Source organism: Chlorocebus sabaeus, chromosome 20, assembly GCF_047675955.1.
Source record: "Chlorocebus sabaeus isolate Y175 chromosome 20, mChlSab1.0.hap1, whole genome shotgun sequence".
NCBI classification, from domain to species: domain Eukaryota; kingdom Metazoa; phylum Chordata; class Mammalia; order Primates; family Cercopithecidae; genus Chlorocebus; species Chlorocebus sabaeus.
Window position 1 is genome coordinate 23,520,487 of NC_132923.1, and position 26,651 is coordinate 23,547,137.

A 26,651-nucleotide genomic window follows, 5' to 3' on the forward strand; every position below is an offset into this window, starting at 1 on the left:
AAGTCAAAACATTTTAGGTTTTCAAATTATTTCTTTTAACTAATTTTTTCCTTCAATTTTTTTATGGCATCTCTGGATTGAACATCCCGCAAATCACAATTTATTAAGTTCCCTCAGGAATTTAACATAACTTTAAATAAATAAAAATAACTTACACTTCCTGTAACATTTGTGATTCCAAGCTGATGTTCCAGTTAGACAACCGATTATGACTCAAATCCCTGAAAGAGGACAAAATGTCATTTTTAGTTTAGTGCTGGAGAGTAGACCTAAAGAAAATAAAAAGAAACTAAATAGAAACACTAAAAGTCCTCTTGGCCAGGTACAGTGGCTCATGCCTGTAATCCTGGCACTTGGGGAGGCTGAGGCAGGCGGATCACCTGAGGTCAGGAGTTCAAGACTCACCTGGCAAACATGGTGAAACCCCATCTCTACTAAAAATACAAGTATCAGCTAGGTGTGGTGGCACATGCCTGTAATCCCAGCTACTCGGGAGGCTGAGGCAGGAGAATTGCTTGAACCCGGGAGGTGGAGGCTGCGGTGAGCCGAGTTCACGTCACTGCACTCCAGCGTGGGTGACAGAGCAAGACTCTGTCTCAGAAAAAAATGTTTTCAATAAAAAAAAAAAATAAAAGTCCTATTAAATGTGAATTTGAAACAAACAAGAATGTTTGTGGCCGGGCGCGGTGGCTCAAGCCTGTAATCCCAGCACTTTGGGAGGCCGAGACGGGCGGATCACGAGGTCAGGAGATCAAGACCATCCTGGCTAACATGGTGAAACCCCGTCTCAACTAAAAAATACAAAAAACTAGCCGGGCAAGGTGGTGGGCGTCTGTAGTCCCAGCTACTCGGGAGGCTGAGACAGGAGAATGGCGTAAACCCGGGAGGCAGAGCTTGCAGTAAGCTGAGATCCGGCCACTGTACTCCACTCCAGCCTGGGCAACAGAGCGAGACTCCGTCTCAAAAAAGAAAAAAAAAAAAAAAAGAATGTTTGTAAAGGATGAATAAAAATATATCTCAATTTAAAAATAGCTATTTTACTTTACGTGTGTGTGTATTTATATATGTGTGTGTAGCTTCCGAGTTTGGGAATACATTCACATGGTCCAATAATCAAAAAGTGTAAAAAGTCTCCCACTTTTGTCTCCAGCCACCCAATTCCCCTTCCCAGTAACAACAAATGAAAATATGCCATTTCGGCCGGGCGTGGTGGCTCAAGCCTGTAATCCCAGCACTTTGGGAGGCCAAGATGGGTGGATCACGAGGTCAGGAGATCAAGACCTTCCTGGCTAACATGGTGAAACCCCCTCTCTACTAAAAAATACAAAAAACTAGCCGGGCGAGGTGGCGGGCGCCTGTAGTCCCAGCTACTCGGGAGGCTGAGGCAGGAGAATGGCGTAAACCTGGGAGGCGGAGGTTGCAGTGAGCTGAGATTCGGCCACTGCACTCCAGCCTGGGCGACAGAGCGAGACTCCGTCTCAAAAAAAAAAAAAAAAAAAGAAAAAAAAAGAAAATATGCCATTTCTTGTGCAGACTTCTAGATATTTTATGCATGTACAGCAAAGTTTTACAGAAATGATAGAACAATTTACACATTATTTTGTCCCTTGCTTTTTTCACTCAGTAATACATCTTAGACCATTCCATAGCAGTATATAGTTTCTTTATTCCTTGTAGTGATTATGTATTATACCTTAACTGTAAATACATTCGAAGATATATTTCACAAGTCAAAATGGTAAGCTTCTGTATTAAAATTGAAGTTGACCACATCCTTGATAGGGATGTGGCCTTCCTTTAAAAAAAAAAAAAAAGGCCAGGCATGGTGGCTCACGCCTGTAATCCCAGCACTTTGGGAGGCCAAGGCAGGTGGATTACCCCAGGTCAGGAGTTCAAGACCAGCCTGGCCAACATAGTGAAATCTGTCTCTACTAAAAATATTAAAAAATTAGCCAGGCGTGGTGGCATGCACCTGTAATCTCAGCTACTCGGGAGGCTGAGGCAGGAGAATCGCTTGAACCCTTCAGGCAGAGGTTGCAGTGAGCCAAGATTACACCACAGCACTCCAGCCTGGGTGACAAAGCAAGACTCTGCTCCAAAAAAAAAAGGCAATCCACCTTCAGGAAAAGGAAATTAATCTCACCCCAAATTATGTTAATAACAATGACGGCATTGGTGGTTAGCATTTATTAAGGCAGGCATTCTTCTATGCACTTGACACATATTAACTGGCTAAATCCACACAACAATCTTATGAGGCAAATACTTTTAAAATACTCACTTTCCCAATATGGAAACAGGCATAGAAAGATTACTAATTGGTCAATCTAAGGTCAAAACAACCAATAAAAGTTAAAATTTTGAAATTTCATCTCACTTCTAGCAAGTACTTTATTAGATACAGTAGAGATTTCACTGAAATTAGTTAAGTCTAAATACTAAAATAGGCTTTAAAAATTCACCTTGATGCTTCTGGCATCTTTACAAGGCTGAGGTGGAATGCAGCCCACACAAGCTGTCTGCCTAAAAGATGTACTATATGTTACAAGATGGCTAGCAACAGGGACACATTACAGAAACACTGCAGATCACTTTATCTCACTGTGCCACTGTAGGCAGTTGACAGACGCATGCAGGTCTGAAGAATGTCTCTATCACATTAGAACAATTTGTTCTCAGCTAGATTCATGCCTGCCCATCTGTAAAAGCTAGCCACTTTCATTTAAGAGCTTAATTTACACCATGACATAACTAAAGCTGTGTGTTAAACCATCACTTTTCCACAACAGTTCTAAAATATTCCAGGATGTCTGGCACAAGGTATCAGCTCAAGGACACTCATGAAAGGAGGAGGGTGTCAGAAAATATAAAAGATAAAAATATGAATTCACTACACATAAAAATCTCATATTCAGATACTTCATCCAATTCACACTTGCTACTAAACAACAAACACATACACTTGTATAAAAATATAAGTGAAAAGATGTTTTTTGTTGTCGTTTTGTGGTGTTTTGACTCAAGGAGAAATTCAACTGTTCTAATTTAAGTTAGATATTCTATATTCTACTCCAAGCTGCTTAGTCTGGCAAATGAAGAGCTAATATCATCTGTGTAGCAGGCTAGCATAGTATGATCTAATTTTGTATCTTGTGACTACTATAACTTAGCAGTTTTCCCCTTCCAGATTAAGGGCTTTCATTTTAATCCTAACAGTGTTCATAATGCCTTTCCCAACCCTAAATCTTCCTAGCAATGTAACTCTTGACTGTATTCATCCCCTAGAGTTCTCCTATGAATGTCAATAATCAATGACCTACATAATCACTTTTAAAGAAAATAATTATTAAAGAAACCTAAAGCAATAAAATTAAACTCAATTTATACGTTACAAGTAACTTAGTATTCAGTATTAGTGAAAACTGTCCAGTGTCCTCTGTTTTGGGAAAGAGTAATTTTCTCTCATCTTTGAAGAATCTATAGGCTTTTCAATGCAACCCAAAGGATACCTGAAATTCTCTGCAGCCTCTGTACTGGATAATGTTGTTGAAAGGATATATGCTTTCAAGCAGCCTCATAGGTCAGAGCCCCATATAATGAGGCTCTCTAGACCCTTCTAAAACCCACATTCAGTTAAGATTAAAAAAACACTAAAGGTGAACTGAAATATATTCCCAAAGCAGTACTATCATAGAAAGCAACTAATATACATCAGCATCGGTACAACTGTTTTAAGTTACCAAGGGTCTAACTAGAATTATATGGATTGATCTGATTAGTCACTCATACAATAAACATTTATTGGACCGTGTGCCAGGCAGTGGACTAAGTGCTAGGGTTATAAGCACTGTCAACTTTAGTAACCTTTTTCTTTTTCTGAAAGCAGCACTTAACAATTCTCAGAGGTGCAGTCACTCCAAAACTATAAGAAAATTCAACATCAACTCTACTATTCTCCTTTACTGCAAACAGGTAAATTAGCTTTTACACCTAATTTCACTCTAGAATTTAATCAAATGACATGTGCACACAGGAGTGCACAGACATACTCTTGTTCTCCATAAGCATGCCTTTCCTATTTCTTTTTTGTTAAGTACCTCCCAAAAGACAGAAGACTAAAATATGAAGACTTCAGGGCCAGGCGCAGTGGCTCACACCTGTAATCCCAGCACTTTGGGAGCCCGAGGCAGGTAGATCACCTGAGGTCAGCAGTTTGAGACAAGTCTGGCCAGCATGGTGAAACCCCATCTCTACTAAAAATACAAAAATTGGCCGGGCGTGATGGTCACGCCTGTAATCCCAGCACTTTGGGAGGTCGAGGCAGGCAGATCACAAGGTCAGGAGATCGAGAGCATCCTGGCTAACATGGTGAGACCCCGTCTCTACTAAAAATACAAAAAATTAGGCAGGCGTGATGGCGGGCACCTGTAGTCCCAGCTACTCGGGAGGCTGAGGCAGGAGAATGGCATGAACCTGGGAGGTGGAGCTGGCAGCGAGCCGAGACAGTGCCACTGCACTCCAGCCAGGCTGACAGAGCAAGACTCCAGCTCAAAAAAAAAAAAGCCAGGCATGGTGGCAGGCACCTTTAATCCTAGCTACTCGGGAGGCTGAGGCAGAATTGCTTGAACCCAGGAAGTGGAGGTTGCAGTGAGCTACAATCGTGCCACTGCACTCCAGTCTGGGTGACAGAGCTAGACTCCACCCCAAAAAAAGTTTAAAAATTAAAAATAAATAAATAAATGAAGACTTCAAATATCAAATTTAAAACTCTTAGAATATGGATTTGGATGATTTTAAAAATTGGTCTCACTATTCTTCCCAATGCCCATTAATTCCAGGTGGTTTGCATAATTTTTTTAAAAAAGCAAGAGTCCTGAAATGGAGAACTCTCTTTCAAATATCCCTAAAATATACTTAAGAACTTGAAGTAATCTAATGCTCTATTGCCTAGGTGGAAATGCAGTGGTGAGATCACACCTCACTGCAGCCTTGACCTCCCAGGCTCAAGCAATCCTCCTACCTTAGCCTCCTTGTAGCTGAGACCACAGGCAAATGCCACCAAGCCCAGCTAATTTTTTCTGTTTTGCAGAAATGGAGTCTCCCTATGTTGCCCAGGCTGTAAATCTAATGCTTAATAAACTTAACCTAAAGTCTAGCTTTGTAACAGTCTTTCCTTTATTTTCTAACACCACTGATATCTGAATATTTATAGATATGATGACAGAGGAGTAAAGGTCTCTCAGAAGGCCTGATCTCAAGGTTGTAAACTCAATTCCCACTCATGCTAATCTACAGAGATGCAGCTGTAATAAATGATGAATTATTAATGTCCTTGATATCATGTGGAGCCAGAGGTGCCATTAAGGTACTTGTTTAGTACCATCAGGGGTAAATTATTTATAGGATGTACAGAGCAATCACAACAGTTGGAAGAGAAAATCAAGTTCAGCAAGCTAATTGCAACGAAGTCCTATAGCAACAGAAATGGAAGGGTTTTCTTCTGCAGTCACACATACATCTGAATCATCGATTTCGTTTTCAAGAATATGCAGCAATAATAGGCTGAACCAGGAACTTCAGCAACAAAACATCTGACAAAGAGACCCTTTATAAAAGTTAAAGGATAAGAAAATATTGTATCTAATATTTTGGGTATGACAGTGCTTCATTTAGCCAGCATAATTTGGAAATCCTTGTCTTGTTAAGCATGTACCTAGCATAATTTAGTTTTAAAAATAATTCTCAGCCGGGCACGTGGCTCACACCTGTAATCATAGGACTTTGGCAGGCTGAGGCGGGTGGATCACCTGAGGTCAGGAGTTTGAGACCAGCCTGGCCAACATGGTGAAACCCCATCTCTACTAAAAATACAAAGATTAGCCAGGTGTGGTGGCACGTGGCTACAATCCCAGCTACTCAGAGGCTGAGACAGGAGAATCGCTTGAACCCAGGAGGCAGAGGTTGCAGTGAGCCAAGATGGTGCCACTGCACACCAGCCTGATCAACAAAAGTGAAACTGTCTCGGGAAAAAAAAAAAAAAAAACTCAGGGTTACTATTATAATAAATTACTATAGTGTGATTTAACATGCTTACGATCTGGAGTATTCTTGGAGTAAAGTGAACTAAACACAAGAATTCTAAAACAACTCTGAAAATCGTCTGCTCTTGTAAGTTGGCTTTTCCTCTACCACTAACAGCTTTACACTAAAAGCTCTCGTTTCTTGGAAATTTCAGCCTTCCTTTTCTACTTTAACTTTTTACAAAAATTTGTTTCTAATCAATTGTCATAGGCTAGGAGACCCCAGTTCCTGTTAGAACTATCTGAATTCGGAGTAAATGAGATCCGAGAGACTTTTCTGTGAATAAATTAGGTAAAGATCTTCAGGATAAATAAGATTGTATTATAGCTTGAAGCATAAAGCTGTTCCAAATTAAACTTTCTATATTTCATTTGCACTGCTTATTTGTAATACATCATATAATACTTTTTATATGAATTTTAAATCAGAGGTGCTGGACATGGTGGCCCACACCCGTAATCCCAGCACTTTGGGAGACCAAGGTGGGACTATACACCTGTAGTCCCAGCTACTCAGGAGGCTGAGAGGGGAGGATCATTTGAGCCCAGGAGTTTGAGGTTACAGCGAGCCATGCACACCTGCCTTGGTGACAGAGGGAGACCTTGTCTCCAAAACAACAAAAAAGGAGAGAAAAAAAATTAGAAGTTGTATGAAGATAGGAACATTCATTTAAAGAATAAGGGGCATGTTTTATTTTCTTCCTTTATCTTTCCTTGAGGTTTTTGTTTTTGTTTTTGAGACGGAATTTTGCTCGTTGCCCAGGCTGGAGTGCAATGGCGCGATCTCGGCTCACTGCAACCTCTGCCTCCCAGGTTCAAGCGATTCTTCTGCCTTAGCCTCCTGAGTAGCTGGGATTACAGGCATGTGCCACTATGCCTAGCTAATTTTGCATTTTTAGTAGAGGTGGCATTTCACCATGTTGGTCAGGCTGGTCTCAAACTCCTGATCTGTGATCCACCTGCCTCAGCCTCCCAAATCGCTAGGATTATAGGCGAGATCCACTGTGCCCAGCTCCTTGAGTTCTTAATAATTAAAAATGTTGTTTCACTAGGGAATGTAACAACAATAAAAAAACACAGAAAATATTAATTCTACAGATACATTTAAGAATACAACCTCAGCATGCCCAGTTTTGGGACATTGGGCAAATTACTGAACCTCAACTTCAGTCTCTTCCATTAGTACCACCCTTATCAGATTGCTTAGAAGACTAGAATAATATATGTAAAAAGAATATAAAACCTTAATTGGGACTACTCCCCTAATTAACTTATTGAAATAGTAATCTAAATATTGCTTCTGAATTCTAATTTTATGCGAGATGACAGTAACAAGTCAGCTCACCAAAGATTTGGTCAAATTACTGGAGTACGCACACACATCATAAGATTTGATGTTTCAGAATTACCCAGTTGGCCGGGCGCGGTGGCTGAAGCCTGTAATCCCAGCACTTTGGGAGGCCGGGACGGGCGGATCACGAGGTCAGGAGATCGAGACCATCCTGGCTAACACGGTGAAACCCCGTCTCTACTAAAAAAATACAAAAAACTAGCTGGGCGAGGTGGCGGGCGCCTGTAGTGCCAGCTACTCGGGAGGCTGAGGCAGGAGAATGGCGTAAACCCAGGAGGCGGAGCTTGCAGTGAGCTGAGATCTGGCCACTGCACTCCAGCCTGGGCGACAGAGTGAGACTCCGTCTCAAAAAAAAAAAAAAAAAAAAAATAGAATTACCCAGTGACACCATTTCTAAGAATCTACTCTGCATATATGTCTATAGTTATAAAAAGATATCTACCAGGAAGTTACTATAACAACAAAATCATAAAAAGAAACCTATATGCTTATCAAGATGAGATCAGCTAAATAATTTATGCAAGTCCTATACAATGGAATTCTCTGCAGTCAATAAAAACAGTAATATAGAGAGCTATACACTTGGTATGGTTTTGTGTGTTTTTAAAGAAAAGGAAAAAAAGATAGATGTATGTGTAAAATTTTGGAAGCAACCCAGGAAACAATTAACAGTGAATTCTCTTTAGGTAAGACAAACGAACTTGTTATTGTCCCACTTTAAATGTTTTGTACCATTTTAATAGTTTATCATGGGCTCCAGCCTGGCCAACATGGTGAAACCCTGCCTCTAATGAAAATACAAAAATTAGCTGGACATGGTGGCACATGTCTGTAATCCCAGCTACTTGGGAGGCTGAGGCAGGAGCATTGCCTGAACCTGGGAGACAGAGGTTGCAGTGAGCTGAGATCGCACCACTGCATTCCAGTCTGGGTAACAGAGCAAGACTCAATCTAAAAAAAAAAAAAAAAAAAAAAATTGGCCGGGTGTGGTGGCTCACATCTGTAACCCCAGCACTTTGGAAAGCCAAGGCAGGTGGATCACGAGGTCAGGTATTCAAGACCAGCCTGGCCAAGATGGTGAAACCTCCTCTCTACTAAAAGTACAAAAAATTAGCTAAGTGCGGTGGCAGGTACCTGTAATCCCAGCTACTCAGAAGGCTGAGGAAGGAGAATTGCTTGAACCTGGGGAGCAGAGGTTGCAGTGAGCCGAGATTGTGCCACTGCATTCCAGCCTGGGCAGCAGAGTGAGACTCTGCCTCCAAAAAAAAAAAAAAAAAAAAAAAACACATTTACCATGGGTATTAATTTATTTAAATATACCTTTAACCTAGAATGTACTAGGAAATAAGATTTTATCTTTCAAGACAGGGTCTCACTCTGTTGCCCAGGCTGAGTGCAGTGGCTTAATCATGGCTCACCTTAACTCCCAGGCTCAAACAATTCTGCAACCTCAGCTTCCCAAGTACCTAGGACTACAGCCATGTGCCACTGCACCCAGCTAATTTTTTATTTTTATTTTTTTGAGATGGAGTCTTGCTCTGTTGCCCAGGCTGGAGTACAGTGGCCTGATCTCAGCTCACTGCAAGCTCCGCCTCCCAGGTTCACGCCATTCTCCTGCCTCAGCCTCCTGAGTAGCTAGGACGACAGGCACCTGCCACCACGCCCGGCTAATTGTTTTTTTTGTGTGTGTGTATTTTTAGTAGAGACGTGTTAGCCAGGATAATTTTTTATTTCTTGTAGAGATAGGGTCTCGTTATGTTGCCCAGGCTGGTTCCAAACTCCTGGACTCAATCAATCCTCCTTCCTCAGCTTCCCAAAGTGCTGGGATTACAGGCATGAGCTACCACACACAACCAGAAATAAGATTTTAATTTTGTTACTTTTCTGTGATTAGAATTCTTCCTACCAAATGTTTTCAGAATAATACCATAAATTGACCAAATCAGGTTAATTATGACACCTGACAAGGAACAAGAAAAACTTATCAACTCCATGTCCTTTTGCCTTCCTAATCAGTAAGATACCTCAGAAAGATAGTGAAAAATACAAATATACTAGACTGTTTTTTCAGACGGATGTATGAAATCGTAAATTCCACTTTAGAACCTAGTATCTGGCCTTCAAATTTCAAATGAACAGAGCTGAATTTTTAGTGAGCAGTACAAAACCATGGAATACCACTCCTATCCATGTTTTTAATATCTGTCCTTCCTGCCCTCATTTAGAATAAAATAATAGTTCAGTAACAGTGGAACACAGGTTCATATTTATATATGAAAATATGCAGAAAGCTGGCCGGGCATGGTGGCTCACTCCTGTAATCACAACACTTTGGGAGGCCCAGGCGGGCGGATCACCTGAGGTCAGGAGTGCGAGACAAGCCTGCCCAACGTGGTGCAACCCCGTCTCCACTAAAAATACCAAAAATTTGCCGGGCATAGTGGCGGGCACCTGTAATCCCTGCTACTCAGGAGGCTGAGACATGAGAATCACTTGAACCCAGGAGGTGGAAGTTGCAGTGAGCTGAGATCGTGCCATTGCACTCCAGCCTGGGCAACAAGAGTAAAACTCCATCTCAAAAAAAAAAAAGAAAATATGCAGAAAACGATGACATTTTCCATCACTATTAGTGAGCATTTAGGTACCAGCATTTTCTAGGTTCATATCTTTGTAGCAGACTACTATATCTTACAATTATTAAGTTATTGTTAAGATTTTTTTTTTTTTTTTTGAGATGAAGTTTCACTCTTTTGCCCAGGCTAGAGTGCAGTGGCACGATCTCGGCTCACCACAACCTCCACCTCCTGGGTTCAAGCGATTCTCCTGCCTCAGCCTCTCGAGTAACTGGGATTACAGACACCCGCCACCACACCCAGCTAATTTTTTTGTATTCTTTTTTTAGTAGAGACAGGGTTTCACCACATTGGCCAGGCTGGTCTCAAACTCCTGACCTCAGGTGATCCACCGGCCTTGGCCTCCCAAAGTACTGGGATTACAGGTGTGAGCCACTGCACCCAACCTATTGTAAAGATTTTTACAAGTTAATCGAGAGTAAAACAAGTCATCTTATCACTTATATTATTGGTAAAGAAGGTTTAATCAAAGCCAAGCATCTGGCCAGGCGCGGTGGCTCACGCCTGTAATCCCAGCACTTTGGGAGGCCGAGGCGGGCAGATCACAAGGTCAGGAGATCGAGACCACGGTGAAACCTCGTCTCTACTAAAAATACAAAAAAAAAATTAGCCGGGCGCGGTGGTGGGCGCCTGTAGTCCCAGCTACTCAGGAGGCTGAGGCAGGAGAATGGCATGATCCCGGGAGGCGGAGCTTGCAGTGAGCCGAGATCGCGCCACTGTACTCCAGCCTGGGGAACAGAGCGAGACTCCATCTCAAAAAAAAAAAAAAAAGCCAAGCATCAGTTGGATTTCTTATTATTGATGTAATCCACCATTCCTTAATGCTTATGTAGTTTAACCTGGCACCAAGTCTAATATCTCCTCAAATAAGCACACTATGCTCAGGGTTGGCTATGCTTTTCCTGCTGCAACCTACCAAGATTTTGATTACATAAACAAGTTCTTATAGTGATTCTGAAACAGATACACAAAAAATATGTATGAGAAGCCCAAACTTAAGAAACATTTAGCTGGGCGTGGTGGCTCACGCCTATAATCCCACCACTTTGGGAGGCCAAGGCGGGCAGATTATCTGAGGTCGGAAGTTCAAGACCAGCCTGACCAACATGGAGAAACCCTGTCTCTACTAAAAATACAGAGTTAGCCAGGCATGGTGGCACATGCCTGTAATCCCAGGTACTCAGGAGGCCGAAGCAGGAGACTCGCTTGAACCCGGGAGGTGGAGGTTGCGGTGAGCTGAGATCCTGCCACTGCACTCCAGCCTGTCTAAAAGAATGAAACTCTGTCTAAAAACAAACAAACAAACAAACAAAACCAAGAATTCAGATAGGAGTTGATTTACACCACACTTCACTATTGTTGCTCTGTTAATGGTTTAACTTTAAAACTGCTAATCACCACTAATTATTCTGGCAATTATTCTGCCAGTTATTTGTTACAAATAACATAATTACAGTCTTGTTTGGGAAAGGCTGAGGAAGGGCAAAAGGAGAAGAGATGAGGAAGGGCAAAAGAAGAGATGAAGAACACAAATACCTTAAAAAACTGGTTTACAACAAAGTAAAACTCAATTAACTATTCCATTCTCCAGGTTTTTCTCCCACACATAAAATCAATAATTTGCATAGAGTGTAATTACTTAAATTGCTTTTATTTTTTATTTGCACCAACTGAATATTGTAACGTTTTTCATGACTGAAATAATACAGAATAAATGTGTTGAGTCATTTTCTCTGGCATAGGAAATATGACATAAGAATGCTTTCAGAGTACTTCTAAAAAAACATTTTGCTAAGCCTTTACTTAATATGATGTGATCTTTTCTCAACTGGTTAAATGCCAGTTTTCCATTAGGATTGAAAGACCTTTAAAGAATAAAGCACATAAAATGTCATGGATCTAAGATGAAGGAAATGTATTTTCTAGCATTAGGAAACCAAGTGATTATGTTAATATACAAGTAATCCTTTGATTACTCATGTGCTGATTCTATTTGTTTTACATTGGAAAATGCAAAATATTGGTAATATAATGAAACATAATTAGGACATTAATCTCTATAAAAATAAACGGGTCCTCCAAAGCAGAAAATAATTTTAAAGAATTAAGTAAAGCACAAATTTCTTCAACTAACATTCAGTAAGCAAAAATTGCTTATGGTTCAGTGGTTCTCCATCATGACTGCACATTAACCTCAATAGGGAAGATTAATATTGATACTTAAGTCCCACCCCCGACCAAACAAATCAGAGAATCATCGGGTAAGGCCAAAACAATGTTTTTTGTTTGTTTGTTTTAATTATTATACTTTAAGTTCTAGGGTACATGTGCACAACGTGCAGGTTTGTTACATATGTATACATGTGCCCTGTTGGTGTGCTGCACCCATTAACTCATTATTTACATTAGGTATATCTCCTAATGCTATCCTTCCCCCCTCCCCCCACCCTACGACAGGCGCCGGTGTGTGATGTTCCCCGCCCTGTGTCCAAGTGTTCTCAACAATGGTATTTTGTAAAAGCTCTCTCAGCAACAGTCTAATGCACAGGTGGGGCTGAGAACATTACCAGTCCAGAAATCCATCTAATAACCCAAAGCCTGATGGGCCAAGGATGTTCTGAGTTCACATGAGATCTGGTGGCTTAAAAGTGTCCAGCTGGCTGGGCGCAGTGGCTCTCGCCTGTAATCCCAGCACTTTGGAAAGCCAGGGCAGGTGGATCACCTGAGGTCTGGAGTTCGAGATCAGCCTGGCTAACATGGAGAAACCCCGTCCCTACTAAAAATACAAAAATTAGTCAGGTATGGTAGTGCGTGCCTGTAACCCCGTCCCTACTAAAAATACAAAAATTAGTCAGGTATGGTAGTGCGTGCCTGTAATCCCAGCTACTCGGGAGGCTGAGGCAGGAGAATCACTTAAACCCAGGGGGCGGCAGTTGCAGTAAGCCAAGATGGTGCCACTACACTCGAGCCTGGGCAACAAAGCAAGACTCGGTCTCAAAAAAAAAAAAAAAAGTGTACAGCCAGGCCCGGTGGCTCATGCCTATAATTGCATCACTTTGGGAAGTCAAGGTGGGTGGATCACCTGAGGTCAGGAGTTTGAGACCAGTCTGGCCAACATGGCGAAACCCCATCTCTACTAATAATACAAAAACATTAGCCAGACATGGTGGCAGGGACCTGTAATCCCAGCTACTCAGGAGGCTGAGGCAGGAGAATCACTTGAACCTGGGAGGCGGAACTTGCAGTGAGCTGAGATCCGGCCACTACACTCCAGCCTGGGCGACAGAGCGAGACTCCGTCTCAAAAAAAAAAAAAAAAAAATTTAGTAACTATCTGATGGATGCTGCAAGGCTCTATAAAAACAAAGAAAAAAATGAAAGATTACTTGTGGATATGTTTTTCTGAATTTTGAGGCAATTAGACGAAACACCCCAAATGCAGAGTGAGATGGGAACCAGAGCTAGTAATAACTTTTCAGGCCAGGTGCGGTGGCTCACGCCTGTTAATTTCGGCACTTTGGGAGGTCAAGGTGGGCAGATTACGAGGTCAGCAGTTTGAGGCCAGCCTGGCCAACATGGTGAAACCTCGTCTCTAGTAAAAATACAAAAATTAGCCAGGCATGTGGTGCACACCTGCAATCCAGGCTACTCAGGAGACTGAGGCAAGAGAATCCCTTGAACCCAGGAGGCGGAGGCTGCAGTGAGCCAATATCGCACCACTGCACTCCAGCCTGGGCAACAAGAGCGAAAATCTGTCTCAAAAAAAACCTTTTAGTGTTCCCATATTTAGAATTTTTCTTTGTTTAAAAAGATGATTTTGGCTGCCTTCTTTAGGCCGGGCTCAGTAGCTCACACCTGTAATTCCAGCACGTTGGGAGGCCGAGGCAGGCAGATCACGAGGTCAGGAGATCCAGATCATCCTAGCTAAAACACGGTGAAACCCTGTCTCTACCAAAAATACAAAAAAATCAGCCGAGCGTAGTGGCGGGCGCCTGTAGTCCCAGCTACGCGGGAGGCTGAGGCAGGAGAATGGTGTGAACCCGGGAGGCAGAGTTTGCAATAAGCCGAGATCGTGCCACTGCACTCCAGCCTGGGCAACAGAGAGAGACTCTGTCTCAATTAAAAAAAAAAAAATAAACAAAAAAATAAAAAATAAAAAAATAAAAAGATGATTTTGAAATAATTAGCTAAGATAATGCCCTGATTCATTCACAACATTTACTATAGATAATAAGGTACCTTGAAAAGAAACTATATAGTAAGACATTTAAAAGACCAGAAGCAAACGAGAATGGGTTGCTTTAATTTCTTTTAAAATTTCTCCTGATCGGCCAGGGGCAGTGGCTCACGCCTGTAAACCCAGCACTTTGGGAGGCCAAAGTGGGCCAATCACAAGGTCAAGAGATTGAGACCATCCTGGCCAACATGGTGAAACCTCCTCTCTACTAAAAATACAAAAATTAGCCGGGTGTGGTGGCACGTGCCTGTAGTCCCAGCTACTTGCGAGGCTGAGGCAGGAGAATCACTTGAACCTGGGAGGCAGAGGTTGCAGTGAGCCGAGATTAGATTGTGCCACTGCACTCCAGCACGGCAACAGAGCAAGATACCGTCTCAAAAAAAAAAAATCAGACCAGGAGCGGTGGCTCACACCTATAATCCCAGCACTTTGGGAGACTGAGACAGGCGGATCACAAGGTCAGGAGTTCGAGATCAGCCTGGCCGGCATGGTGAAGCCCCATCTTGATTAAAAACACAAAAATTAGCTAGGCATGGTGGTGGACGCCTATAATCCCAGCTACTTGGGAGGCTGAAGCAGAATTGCTTGAACCCGGGCGGAAGTGAGCGGAGATTGTGCCACTCTACTCTAGCCTGGGCAACAGAGCGAGACTCCGTCTCAAAAAAAAAAAAAAAAAAAAAATTCGGCCGGGCGCAGTGGCTCACGCCTGTAATCCCAGCACTTTGGGAGGCCAAGACGGGCGGATCACAAGGTCATGAGATCGAGACCACGGCGAAACACCGTCTCTACTAAAAATACAAAAAATTAGCCGGGCGCGGTAGCGGGCGCCTGTAGTCCCAGCTGCTGGGGAGGCTGAGGCAGGAGAATGGCGTGAACCCGGGAGGCAGAGCTTGCAGTGAGCCGAGATCGCGCCACTGAACTCCAGCCTGGGCGACAGAGCGAGACTCCATCTCAAAAAAAAAAAAATTCATTCCTGATTTCTCTCAAAAGGTACAACCTTTTTTTTGTTGAGATGGAGTCTTGCTCTGTCGCTAGAGTGCCACAATCTCAGCTCACTACAATTTCTGCCTCTCGGGCTCAAGCGATTCTCCTGCCTTAGCCTCCACAGTAACTGGGATTACAAGACCCCACCACCGCGGCTGATTTTTGTGTTTGTTTTTTTTTATTTGACGGAGTCTAGCTCTGTCGCCCAGGCTGGAGTGCAGTGGCCGGATCTCAGCTCACTGCAAGCTCCGCCTCCCGGGTTTACGCCATTCTCCTGCCTCAGCCTCCCTAGTAGCTGGGACTACAGGCACCCGCCACCTCGCCCGGCTAGTTTTTTGTATTTTTTTTTTTTTAGTAGAGACGGGGTTTCACCATGTTAGCCAGGATGGTCTCGATCTCCTGACCTTGTGATCCGCCCGTCTCGGCCTCCCAAAGTGCTGGGATTACAGGCTTGAGCCACCGCGCCCGGCCTAATTTTTGTATTTTTAATAGAGATGGGGTTTCACCATCTTAGCCAGGCTGATCTCGAACTCCTGACCTCATGATGCACCCGCCTCCACCTCCCAAAGTGCTAGGATTACAGGCGTCAGCACTCCGCCCGGCCATCTGTATCTTTTTTTAAAGGGGCTCATTTTCTTTTTCTTTTTTTTTTAAAGACAGGATCTTGCTCTGTCTCCCAGGCTGGAGTGCAGCAGCACGATTTCAGCTCATTACAACCTCTGCCTCCCATGCTCAAGCAATCCTCCTACCTCAGCCCCCCAGGTAAGTAACTGAGACAAGAGGTGTGTACCAGTATACCGGGCTAACTGTTGTACTTTTTTTTGAGAGACAGCGGGTTTTGCCATGTTGCCCAGGCTAATCTTGAACTCCTGGGCTCAAGCGATTCACTGGCCTCAGCTTCCGAAAGTGCTGGAATTACAGGCGTTAGCCACTCTGCACAAGGTCATGGGCTCATTTTGAATTTACCAACTTGTGGTTTAAAGCAATTAAAGTAGATTATTTTCACATTTCAGCTGGATTATCCAACTGCAAGTTATAAAGTTATCTCAAAAAATATTGTCTCCTCTGGCTGGTTGCAGTGACTCACAACTGTAATCCCAACACTTTTGGAGGCCGAGGTAGGCGGATCACCTGAGGTTGAGAATTCAAGACCAGCCTGACCAACGTGAAGAAATCCCGTCTCTACTAAAAATAGAAGAATTAGCCGGGCATGGTGGCACATGCCTGTAATCCCAGCTACTCAGGAGGCTGAGGCAGGAGAATCACTTCAATCCAGGAGGTGGAGGTTGTGGTGAGCCGAGATTACGCCATTGCACTCCAGCCTGGGCAACAAGAGCAAAACTCCGTCTCAAAAAACAAAACAGAAAAAAATTGCCTCCTCTCAGTTTTCTTCACAATTTTTACCCTCTACATGTAATAGAAAGATGGAAGACTTCATTTTCGGAACAAAAAAAAAAAAAAGGGAAAGAAACTAGAACTGGAATGAACTTTAAACGCCCTCAAATCAACTCTTCTACCCTTCTAAAACCCAAAAATGTTTTCCAAAGAATATCTTAATCCTTACCAATATCACTACAAACGTATAAAGGAAGGCTGGGCATGGTGGCTCACGCCTGTAATCCCAGCACTTTGGGAAGCCGAGGTGGGTGGATCACCTGAGGTTGGGAGATCAAGACCAGCCTAACCAACATGGAGAAACCCCATCTCTACTAAAACTACAAAATTGGCCGGGCATGGTGGCGCATGCCTGTAATGCCAGCTACTCGGGAGGCTGAGGCAGGAGAAGCATTTGAACCTGGGAGGTGGAGGTTGCAGTGAGCTGAGATCGCACCATTGCACTCCAGCCTGGGCAACAAGAGTGAAACTCCATCTCAAAAAAAAAAAAATGTAGAAAGGAACTGCAAATGACCTGTCCCTTTAGGAAGGAAATATGAAATATAGGCAAAACTATGCAGTTTTTGGTTGACATCACACAAGTCATTGCTAGTGAGCTCATAATCTTAATTTTTTTTTTTTTATTTTTTTTTTTGAGACAGAGTCTCGCTCTGTCGCCCAGGCTGGAGTGCAGTGGCCCGATCTCAGCTCACTGCAAGCTCCGCCTCCCAGGTTCCTGCCATTCTCCTGCCTCAGCCTCCCTAGTAGCTGGGACTACAGGCGCCCGCCACCTCGCCCAGCTAGTTTTTTGTATTTTTTTAGTAGAGACGGGGTTTCACTGTGTTAGCCAGGACAGTCTCGATCTCCTGACCTTGTGATCCGCCCGTCTCGGCCTCCCAAAGTGCTGGGATTACAGGCTTGAGCCACCACGCCCGGCCGTGAGCTCATAATCTTTAAAGGGATCAAGACGAAATCCATGGGAGGCCGAGGTGGGTGGGTCACCTGAGGTCACGAGTTCAAGACCAGCCTGGCCAACATGGTGAAACCCTGTCTCTACTAAAAACACAAAAATTAGCCAGGCGTGGTGGTGGGCACCTGTAATCCTAGCTACTTGGGAGACTAAGGCAGGAGAATCACTTAAACCCAGGAGGTGGGGGTTGCAGTGAACCAAGATCCCACCACTGCACTCTAGCCTGGGCAACAGAGCAAGACTCCATCTTGGGAAAAAAAAAAGACTAAATCCACATGTTAATAGTGAAAACATTTTGCCAGGGTTACTAAAATAGCTACAGAGGCTGAAGCCCAAGTCACACATGGAAAGACTTTCGTAGAGCTATTCAACATAAGCATGGCTGGGCACAGTGGCTCATGCCTGTAATCTCAGCACTTTGGGAGGCCAAGGCGGGTGGATCACCTGAGGTCAGGAGTTCAAGACAAGCCTGGCCAATACGGTGAAACCCCGTCTGCACTAAAAATACAAAACTTAGCTGGGCGTGGTGGCGTGCACCTGTAGTCCCAGCTACTCGGGAGGCTGAGGCAAAGAATTGCTTGAACCCAGGAGGTGGAGGTTGCAGTGATTTGAGATTGCGCCACTGCACTCCAGCCTAGGCAACAGAGTGAGACTCCCTCTCAAAAAACAAACAAACAAACAAACAAACATAAGCTTATGTCCTCTCTATATGCTAAAACACGAATCTGTTCACAACTATTATAAAGAAACAAATGCAGGCCGGGCGCGGTGGCTCAAGCCTGTAATCCCAGCACTTTGGGAGGCCGAGATGGGTGGATCACGAGGTCAGGAGATCGAGACCATCCTGGCTAACCTGGTGAAACCCCATCTCTACTAAAAAATACAAAAAACTAGCCGGGCGCGGTGGCGAGCGCCTGTAGTCCCAGCTACTTGGGAGGCTGAGGCAGGAGAATGGCGTAAACCCGGGAGGCGGAGCTTGCAGCGAGCTGAGATCGGGCCACTGCACTCCAGCCTGGGCGACAGAGCGAGACTCCGCCTCAAAAAAAAAAAAAAAAAAAAAGAAACAAATGCAAGCAAATTTTAAACAATTATAATGAAAATAGAAAGAACTAAAAAAGTATAGGTAACTAAGTATATACATAATCCAATAAATTAATCAAGTACAGCATGGGTTCCCAATACTGATCCATGATAAAACTTTTAGCAGTTGGCCAGGCGCAGTGGCTCACACCTGTAATCCTAGCACTTTGGTATGCCGAGGTAGGTGGATCACCTGAGATCAGGAGTTTGAGACCAGCCTGGCCAACATGGCAAAACCCTGTCTCTACTAAAAATACAAAACTGAGCCGGGCATGATGAAGGAGGCCTATAATCCCTACCATGGAAGTTGAGGTAGGAGAATCACTTGAACCCAGGCGATGGAGGTTGCAGTGGGTCGAGATCAGACTGCTTCACTCCAGCCTGGGCGAAAGTGAGAAACTCCATCTCAAAAAAAAAAAAAAAAAAAATTTAGCAGTCTACAGTGAAATAAAACAGTAAAGAAAGGTTACAAATTTTTCATAAAGCTAAATCTATATAATCTATAAAAGCGTCCTTAACCCTAAAAATACATACTTCTTAATGTTTTGGTACTATCATGAAATGACCAAGACAACACATCATTGGGGGAAAGGGGTTCTAACAAAGTTACTTTGCAAAATCAGTTGAGTGATAAACCTAATCTTTAAAGGCTGTGTGTGTGTAAACAGCTGTGTGTGTGATAAAGAGCTCTGTACCTACAGAGAATCCAGTCAAGCTCTGAATGATCAAATAATATTTCTAGAGAGTTTCTCATACAGAGAAGCATAAAGATAGCATCTGAGTAGGTTTCCAAAAACCAGTATTAATGAATTTTGTCCATAATCATTTTGATGGTCACAGGTTTGAGCATGTGAATTTGAATCACTAATATATTTAAAGCATTACATGTGTTTCAACATTCAAAATTACATAAAGAAATCCAAATGTACTCGGTGGTTTTATAGCTAAAGGCAACTGCTGAAGAATGTTTCATTTCTCAATTTAAAATAGTATGGTACTATCTTTTAATATTCTAAGAGTTCTACCAATACAAGACTTCCATCCAATTACATTTCTACAACAGAATTGCTCTCTAAGGCATTTCATTTCAACTGAAAATGTCAATTTCATTATAGGACATTAAAAATTTTGAATGTCACTTGGCTCTAGGCAATTGGTCTTCATTAAACAAAAATCAAACCTTAACACAAAAATATATCTTACGTAAAATTAATTCTAAATGTTTACCAACCAATGGAGAATCTTAAATACTAGGCCAGGCTGTGGCCGGGTGCAATGGCTCATGCCTGTAATCTTAGCACTTTGGGAGGCTGAGGCAGGCAGATCACCTGAGGTCAGGAGTTCGAGACCAGCCTGGCCAACATGGTGAAACCCCGTCTCTATTGAAAATACAAAAATTAGGCGGACATACTGGCTTAAGTCTGTAATCCCAGCTACGTAGGAGTCTGAAGCAGGAGAATCACTGGAACCCGGGAGGCAGAGGCTGCAGTGAGCCGAGATCATGCCACTGCAACTCCAGCCTGGATGACAGAGCAAGACTCTTTCAAAAAAAAAAAAAGTAGGCCAGGCCAGGCTTGGTGGCTCACACCTGTAACCCCAGCACTTTGGGAGGCTGAGGTGGGTGGATCACCTGACATCGGAGTTTAAGACCAGCCTGGCCAACATGGTGAAACCCCACCTCTACTAAAAATACAAAAAATTAGCCAGGCATGGTAGCGCATGCCTGTAATCCCAGCTGCTTGGGAGGCTGAGGCAGAGAATTGCTTGAACCCAGGAAGCAGAGGTTGCGGTGAGCCAAGGTCACGCCATTGCACTCCAGCCTGGGCAACAAGAGCGAGGCTCCATCTCAAAAAAAAAAAAAAAAAAAAGTAGGCCACTTTCATTTCAATTACAGCTAAATGAAGTTGTTTTGTCAAATCTGTGCCAGATTTATTGTTATAATCACGTAGCTCTTCCAAAAATGTCTTAGAAAAAGGCACTTGCTGCGTAACAAAGAGTCTGCGCTAGGTTTAACTCAGACTACACTGCACACTGATACGAGTTTTTAAATTTGAGTCAGTAAAACCAGAATTGACTACAGGTGTCACTACCATAAGACAGAAAGCATCTTGGGACGGGCGCGGTGGCTCAAACCTGTAATTCCAGCACTTTGGGAGGCCGAGACGGGCGGATCACAAGGTCAGGAGATTGAGACCATCCTGGCTAACGAGGTGAAACGCCGTCTCTACTAAAAAATACAAAAAACTAGCCGGGCAAGGTGGCAGGCACCTGTAGTCCCAGCTACGTGGGAGGCTGAGGCAGGAGAATGGCGTGAACCTGGGAGGCGGAGCTTGCAGTGAGCTGAGATCCGGCCACTGTACTCTAGCCTGGGTGACAAAGCGAGACTCTGTCTCAAAAAAAAAAAAAAAAAAAAAAAAAGAAAGCATCTTATTGCACTGCAGTTCTATGTTTACTAAAACATTTGGTTATTTATGTTAATTTTCTCAATGACTATATGAGGTAGCTTTCTTTCCTATCTGTGCTAACCTATTTGCAAATATATAAATACTTCTTGGCCGGGTGCAGTGGCTCAAGCCTGTAATCCCAGCACTTTGGGAGGCCGAGACAGGCGGATCACGAGGTCAGGAGATCGAGACCATCCTGGCTAACACAGTGAAACCCCGTCTCTACTAAAAAATACAAAAAACTAGCCAGGCGAGGTGGCGGGCGCCTGTAGTCCCAGCTACTAGGGAGGCTGAGGCAGGAGAATGGCGTAAACCCGGGAGGCGGAGCTTGGGCCACAGAGCGAGAGGCTGTCTCAAAAAAATAAATAAATAAATAAATACTTCTTAACCTCCAGAACACCTCTTATTTGTATTCTATTTCCAATAAAAATGCAAGTAGCCTCTCATATTTTAATTGCACTTCAACCTGTTTTTCTAGTGATGACTCTCTTTTTTTTCTGAGACAGAGTTTCGCTCTTGTTGCCTAGGCTGGAGTGCAATGGCATGATCTCGGCTCACCCCAACCTCAGCCTCCCGGGTTCAAGTGATTCTCCTGCCTCAGGGTGTAGCTAGTATTACAGGTATGCGCCACCACGCCCAGCTAACTTCGTATTTTTAGTAGAGACGGGGTTTATACATGTTGGTCAGGCTGGTCTCGAACTCCCAACTTTAGGTGATCCGCCCGCCTCGGCCTCCCAGAGTGCCGGGATTACAAGCGTGAGCCGCCCTGCCCTAGAGATGGAGTCTCGCTCTGTTTCCTGGCTGGAGTGCCATGGCACAATCTCAGCTCACTGCGACCTCCACCTTCCGAGTTCAAGCAATTCTCCTGCCTCAGCCTCCCGAGTAGCTGGGACTACAGGCGCGCGCCACCACGCCCAGTAATTTTTTTGTATTTTTAGTAGATACAGTGTTTCACCATGTTGGCCAGGATGGTCTCAATCACTTGACCTCATGATCCGCCCGCCTCGGTCTCCCAAAGTACTGGGATTACAAGCGTGAGCCACCAGGCCTGGCCCAGTGAGGACCTTTCTTAACGACTCCATCAGAAATCTGTCAATTAATAAACGTGTTGCTCAGTTAGTGACGAGAAATAACTGTATGTTAGTGGTTAAGAGGACCCATAATTGCAGCATTTAATATCTGCTGTTGTTCTAATACCCAGGCTGACTCAGACTGAGGAGCCCTCCAAGTTCCACTGTCTAATAAAGACCTGTCAAAGTGAAAACTCAACAGTGGAGACTCCAGAATGCATTCAACCGTTGTACCTGCTTTACATACATAAACAAACAGAACTGATTTTTGGGTTATTTGCCACAAGAAGATGCCTGAAAACAAGGCATCAAATGGTTTTGGAAAAAATACTCCTCTTTACAGTTAAGTTTAAATTAGATCAAGAATGCTACTTACAAAGATGTTCTGAATTAGTACAGGATCTCCTGATTCATCATAATGAACTTTTCAACCCTGTTAAGTATCAAAACTGCAGCACAAAATCAGCCAACATGCGAACTAAGGACAAAAGACAGTTCATAGGTCTTTGGAGATCATGGTTATAAAATCACGTGCCTGAGGACCACTAAGTCTGAGGTACACACCAAATAATGCAGCTCAAAGTAAGCACAAAGCACTGTTCCGTGCTCAACCCACCCCCACCAACCATCCAAAGTCCATGCTGGTGCCCAGGACCCGTGAGTCCTTATCATTAAATATCCCCGCCCCAATTCCTCCCCAACTGAGGAAATCACAGACTCCTTGGACCCAAGAATCTTAACTCTGGTCTTCATCATACATGTCTCCAGAAACCTTAACACCGGCTTTTTCAGGCTCCCACCACCTAAAACAAAGTTCATAACATCCTGAGGGCAGTTTCCTTCAGGGCTTAGGCTCTCGACCATGCCCTCCGACCAGGCAGGCCTGTCTCCCTCCTGCCTGCCTGCCCCTGTGGAGGGAAAGCTCCCCCTCCTTTTGGTCACTCTGCCTGGCCACTCTACTCACAGGATAGCGGTGTCGGGGGGCAGCAGGCCCGACAGCGCCCTCCAGCTCGGTGCGGGCAGTTTCCTGCGACTGCAGTCCAGGAGAGGAATGCGGCAGGAGCAGGGCGCGGGGCAGAGACCTGCTCCGGCGGCGGGCAACAGGAAGAGAGCGCTTTGGGCAAGGAAGAGTAACCGGGAAAGCAATCCAGATCGACACCCCAGCAACTGCTCCTCCGGGATGCCTAGGGGCGCGGGCGCCATTTTCCCCCTCGACCTGGACCTGGCCTAGAAGAGCTGCCTGCTAGAAAAGGAGGATCGGCGGAGAAGCTCAGCAGAGATGCTCAGCGGCTGCACTGTCCCCGAAGCCCCGGCTGAGGGCTGTACCATCTAAAAGCATGCAAGGAGCAGATGCAGCGCGACAGCGGGGGCGACGGCCTGGGACACACCGCTGGGGCCTGACGGGGCTCGTCCGCCCCGCCCCACGACGCTACGTCCTCACGCACGGGGGTCAGCCAATCGGTGCCATAAGACGAGGTTGCGCCCGGGGCGGAACTGAGTGAGGGGCGGGGCCAGACGCAGCCGAGTTTCTTTAGGGGGAAGACTTTAAGGTGTTCAGGGACTTTAGGTGTCGCTGTGGAATTCCGCCGCTGTTCTTCCGCCGGAGGGCGCAGTAGTTCCTTAAGAGGGAATGGTGCGGCAAATCGCTGTGAGTTCAAAGTCCGGACTATAAGTCTATCTACTGTAGTAATAGAAAAGGATCTTTTATTTGCTCTGGGCTTTAAGAAAGCGGAGTGGCAGAAGGGCTGCCTTCCAAGTCGCAGACACGAATGGGTCACGGGAGTTTCTATCCTGGCTTTGGCCAGCTCGTCCTCCAGAGCCGAGCTCGAGCCTCTTCTGCCCCCTGCTGCTTGACTGTAGCCCCTGCTCTTCTGCAAGTAGGCGGCAACTCCCACTTGCATGTGATCAGTATCACTCTGTTAATGGCCATGTAAGCTCCTGAAGACAGAGGCTCCGTTTCTTCATCGGTGCGCTTCCACCTTTTGATCTAGCTTGGAGTTCAATAAATTTTGGTGGGACTGCACCTGCTTGTCTATACAAGGGAAACACCCTTCTGTTTGGAGGGATGCTGTCATGGTCACTCTCAGAAAAGCAAGTGAGACAAGTAAAGAGGGTGTTGAGCAGTCAACAAAGCAAAGACTGGATGTGAGGAAATTTATTTCTCCTAAAGCAGAGGCTATGGAAAACTTACTAGGAACAGTGAAGTCTGACCACCTTATGCTCATTCAGCCATCCAAGGTTGTAAATAAGACTTTGAGAATAATAGTGATGGTTCACTTACATGTAGGGAAATTTTCAAAGGGCATTTGCATCTGTTACCTTGTTTGCTCCTTCAATGACAGTGACATTGGCAAGACAATTATTGCTGATGATGAAACAAGCCCAAAGAGATTAAACCAGGTTACTCTGAGGCAGGGGCAGGTTCGACATTAACATGGGTTTTCTGACATAAATTGAAAATCTGAGCAGGTTAAAAAGAATGATAATGCCTAGATTAGGGTTCTCTTAGAAAGTAACTGAAAGCAGTCTTTGCCATGGCAGATTATGGAGTCATAATTATGTTTTTAAAAACCTTTTTCTGTTTTTTTAATATTGAAGTATGTATTGGAAACAAAGCCATATCCAATGCTCCAGCCCAAACCAAACATTTAAAGCCAAGACAGCAGAATGAAACGTACTCTTAGCCTCCTTCCCTTAGCTGTTGAGCATACTTAACAAACTCTGGTAAGAAATCCGGCACAGGCAGGAACCCCACAAAAAAAAAAAAAAAAAAAAAAGAGGCAGTTTAGTTCCTTTCTGCATTATAGTTTCAGAGCTTTCCTATGAAACTATACCAAATGGAGCCATTAGAAATTAATGCTCTCTAGCCTGTATCCTCCCCAATAAGTGGCTCACTGCAACCTCCGCCTCCCAGATTCAAGCAATTCTCCTCCCTCAGCCTCACAAGTAGCTAGGACTATAGGTGTGCACCACCATGCCTGGCTAATTTTTGTATTTTTAGTAGAGACGGGGTTTCACCATGTTGGCCATGCTGGTCTCAAACTCCTGACCTCAGGTGATCCACCCACCTCAGCCTCTCAAAGTGTGGAATTACAGGCATGAGCCACCCTGACTGGCCACAAATACATGTTTTTGTTGGGGTTTTTTTTTTTTTTAGACGAAGTTTTGCCCTTGTTACCCAGGCTGGAGTGTAGTGGCACGATCTTGGCTCATCGCAACCTCTGCCTCCTGGGTTCAAGCGATTCTCCTGCCTCAGCCTCCTGAGTAACTGGCATTACAGTCATGCGCCACCATGCCCGGCTAGTTTTGTATTTTTAGTAGAGACAGGTTTCTCCATGTTGGTCAGCTGGTCTTGAACTCCTGACCTCAGGTCATCCGCCTGCCTCAGCCTCCCAAAGTGCTGGGATTACAGGTGTGAGCCACCGCTCCCAGCCACAAATACATGTTTTTAACAGAATTTAGTGATTCATTTCTGATTAACAATGGAATATAGGGTTTTTATACTCATTGCCCTCAATTGTCTAATTAATCTGTGGGTGCTAAGGTACCTGGGCCGAGATTTTAGAGTTCGGTGGAATCCATAAGCACAGTATACCCCAGCTCCAGATTACTAAAAACAAAACAAAAAAACTACTCACTTGATATCCCTTTTTCCACACCTTAGCATAAACGCCAATCCCTTACAATTTAGCTGCCCTGTATCTCCTTACCTCAGGACTTTACTCTTTGCAAAGTCATAGCTAACTAACCTTATCAGTTCTATTCTTTCAAACTAGAAGTCTCAGGATTGCCTGTGCTTTCCTCCCATTCTTTCCTGTCACATCCAGTCACTAGACTCTCTTGATTCCCCCTCAGGAATGTCTCAGATCTTTCCCCAGCTCTCCATCCCCACTGCTACTTAGTTCAGACCTTCATCTCATAGGACTAGTATTCCAGTAACCTTTGAACCCATCTCCTGTCCTCCAGTCTCTCCTGTCTCCAGGTCTCTAAGCTGTCGCTAGAATTATCTTTCCAAAGCATACTGTTACAGGTATGTTTTGTCATTTTATATCTCCATTGCTAAGAGCAGTGTCTGAAGTATAAGCAACGCTGAATAAATATTTATTGTTGACTAAATTACTGTTAATTTGGCCGGGTGCGGTGGTTCATGCCTATAATCCCAGCAATTTTGGAGGCCGAGGCATGCAGATTACTTGAAGTCAGGAGTTCGAGACAAGCCTGGCTAATATGGTAAAATCCTATCTTTACTAAAAATACAAACATTAGATTTGGTGCTGCACGCCTGTAATCCCAGCTATTGGGGAGGCTGAGGCACGAGGATTGCTTGAACCTGGGAGGTGGAGGTTGCAGTGAGCCGAGATTGCACCATTGCACTCCAGAATGGGCAACAGAGCAAGATTCCATCTCAAAAAAAAAAAAAAAAAAAAAA

At 44.2% G+C, this 26,651-nt stretch overlaps 1 protein-coding gene across 4 annotated transcripts in view; it reads right to left on the minus strand.

The window, feature by feature from the left end:
* Window positions 1–26,651, minus strand: part of LRIG2 (leucine rich repeats and immunoglobulin like domains 2) — a 196,273-nt gene that overhangs the window by 44,189 nt on the left and 125,433 nt on the right. For 2 of the 4 annotated variants that reach the window (XM_073008473.1, XM_037998082.2), the window contains exon 3: window positions 156–221. In XM_073008473.1, the coding sequence (XP_072864574.1) occupies window positions 156–169 (14 nt within the window). In that variant the 5' untranslated portion in view covers window positions 170–221. Of the gene's footprint in view, window positions 1–155; window positions 222–22,598; window positions 22,701–23,186; window positions 24,240–26,651 lie in introns of those variants that run through there. The other 2 variants (XM_007977523.3, XM_007977521.3) reach the window with 2 other exon arrangements.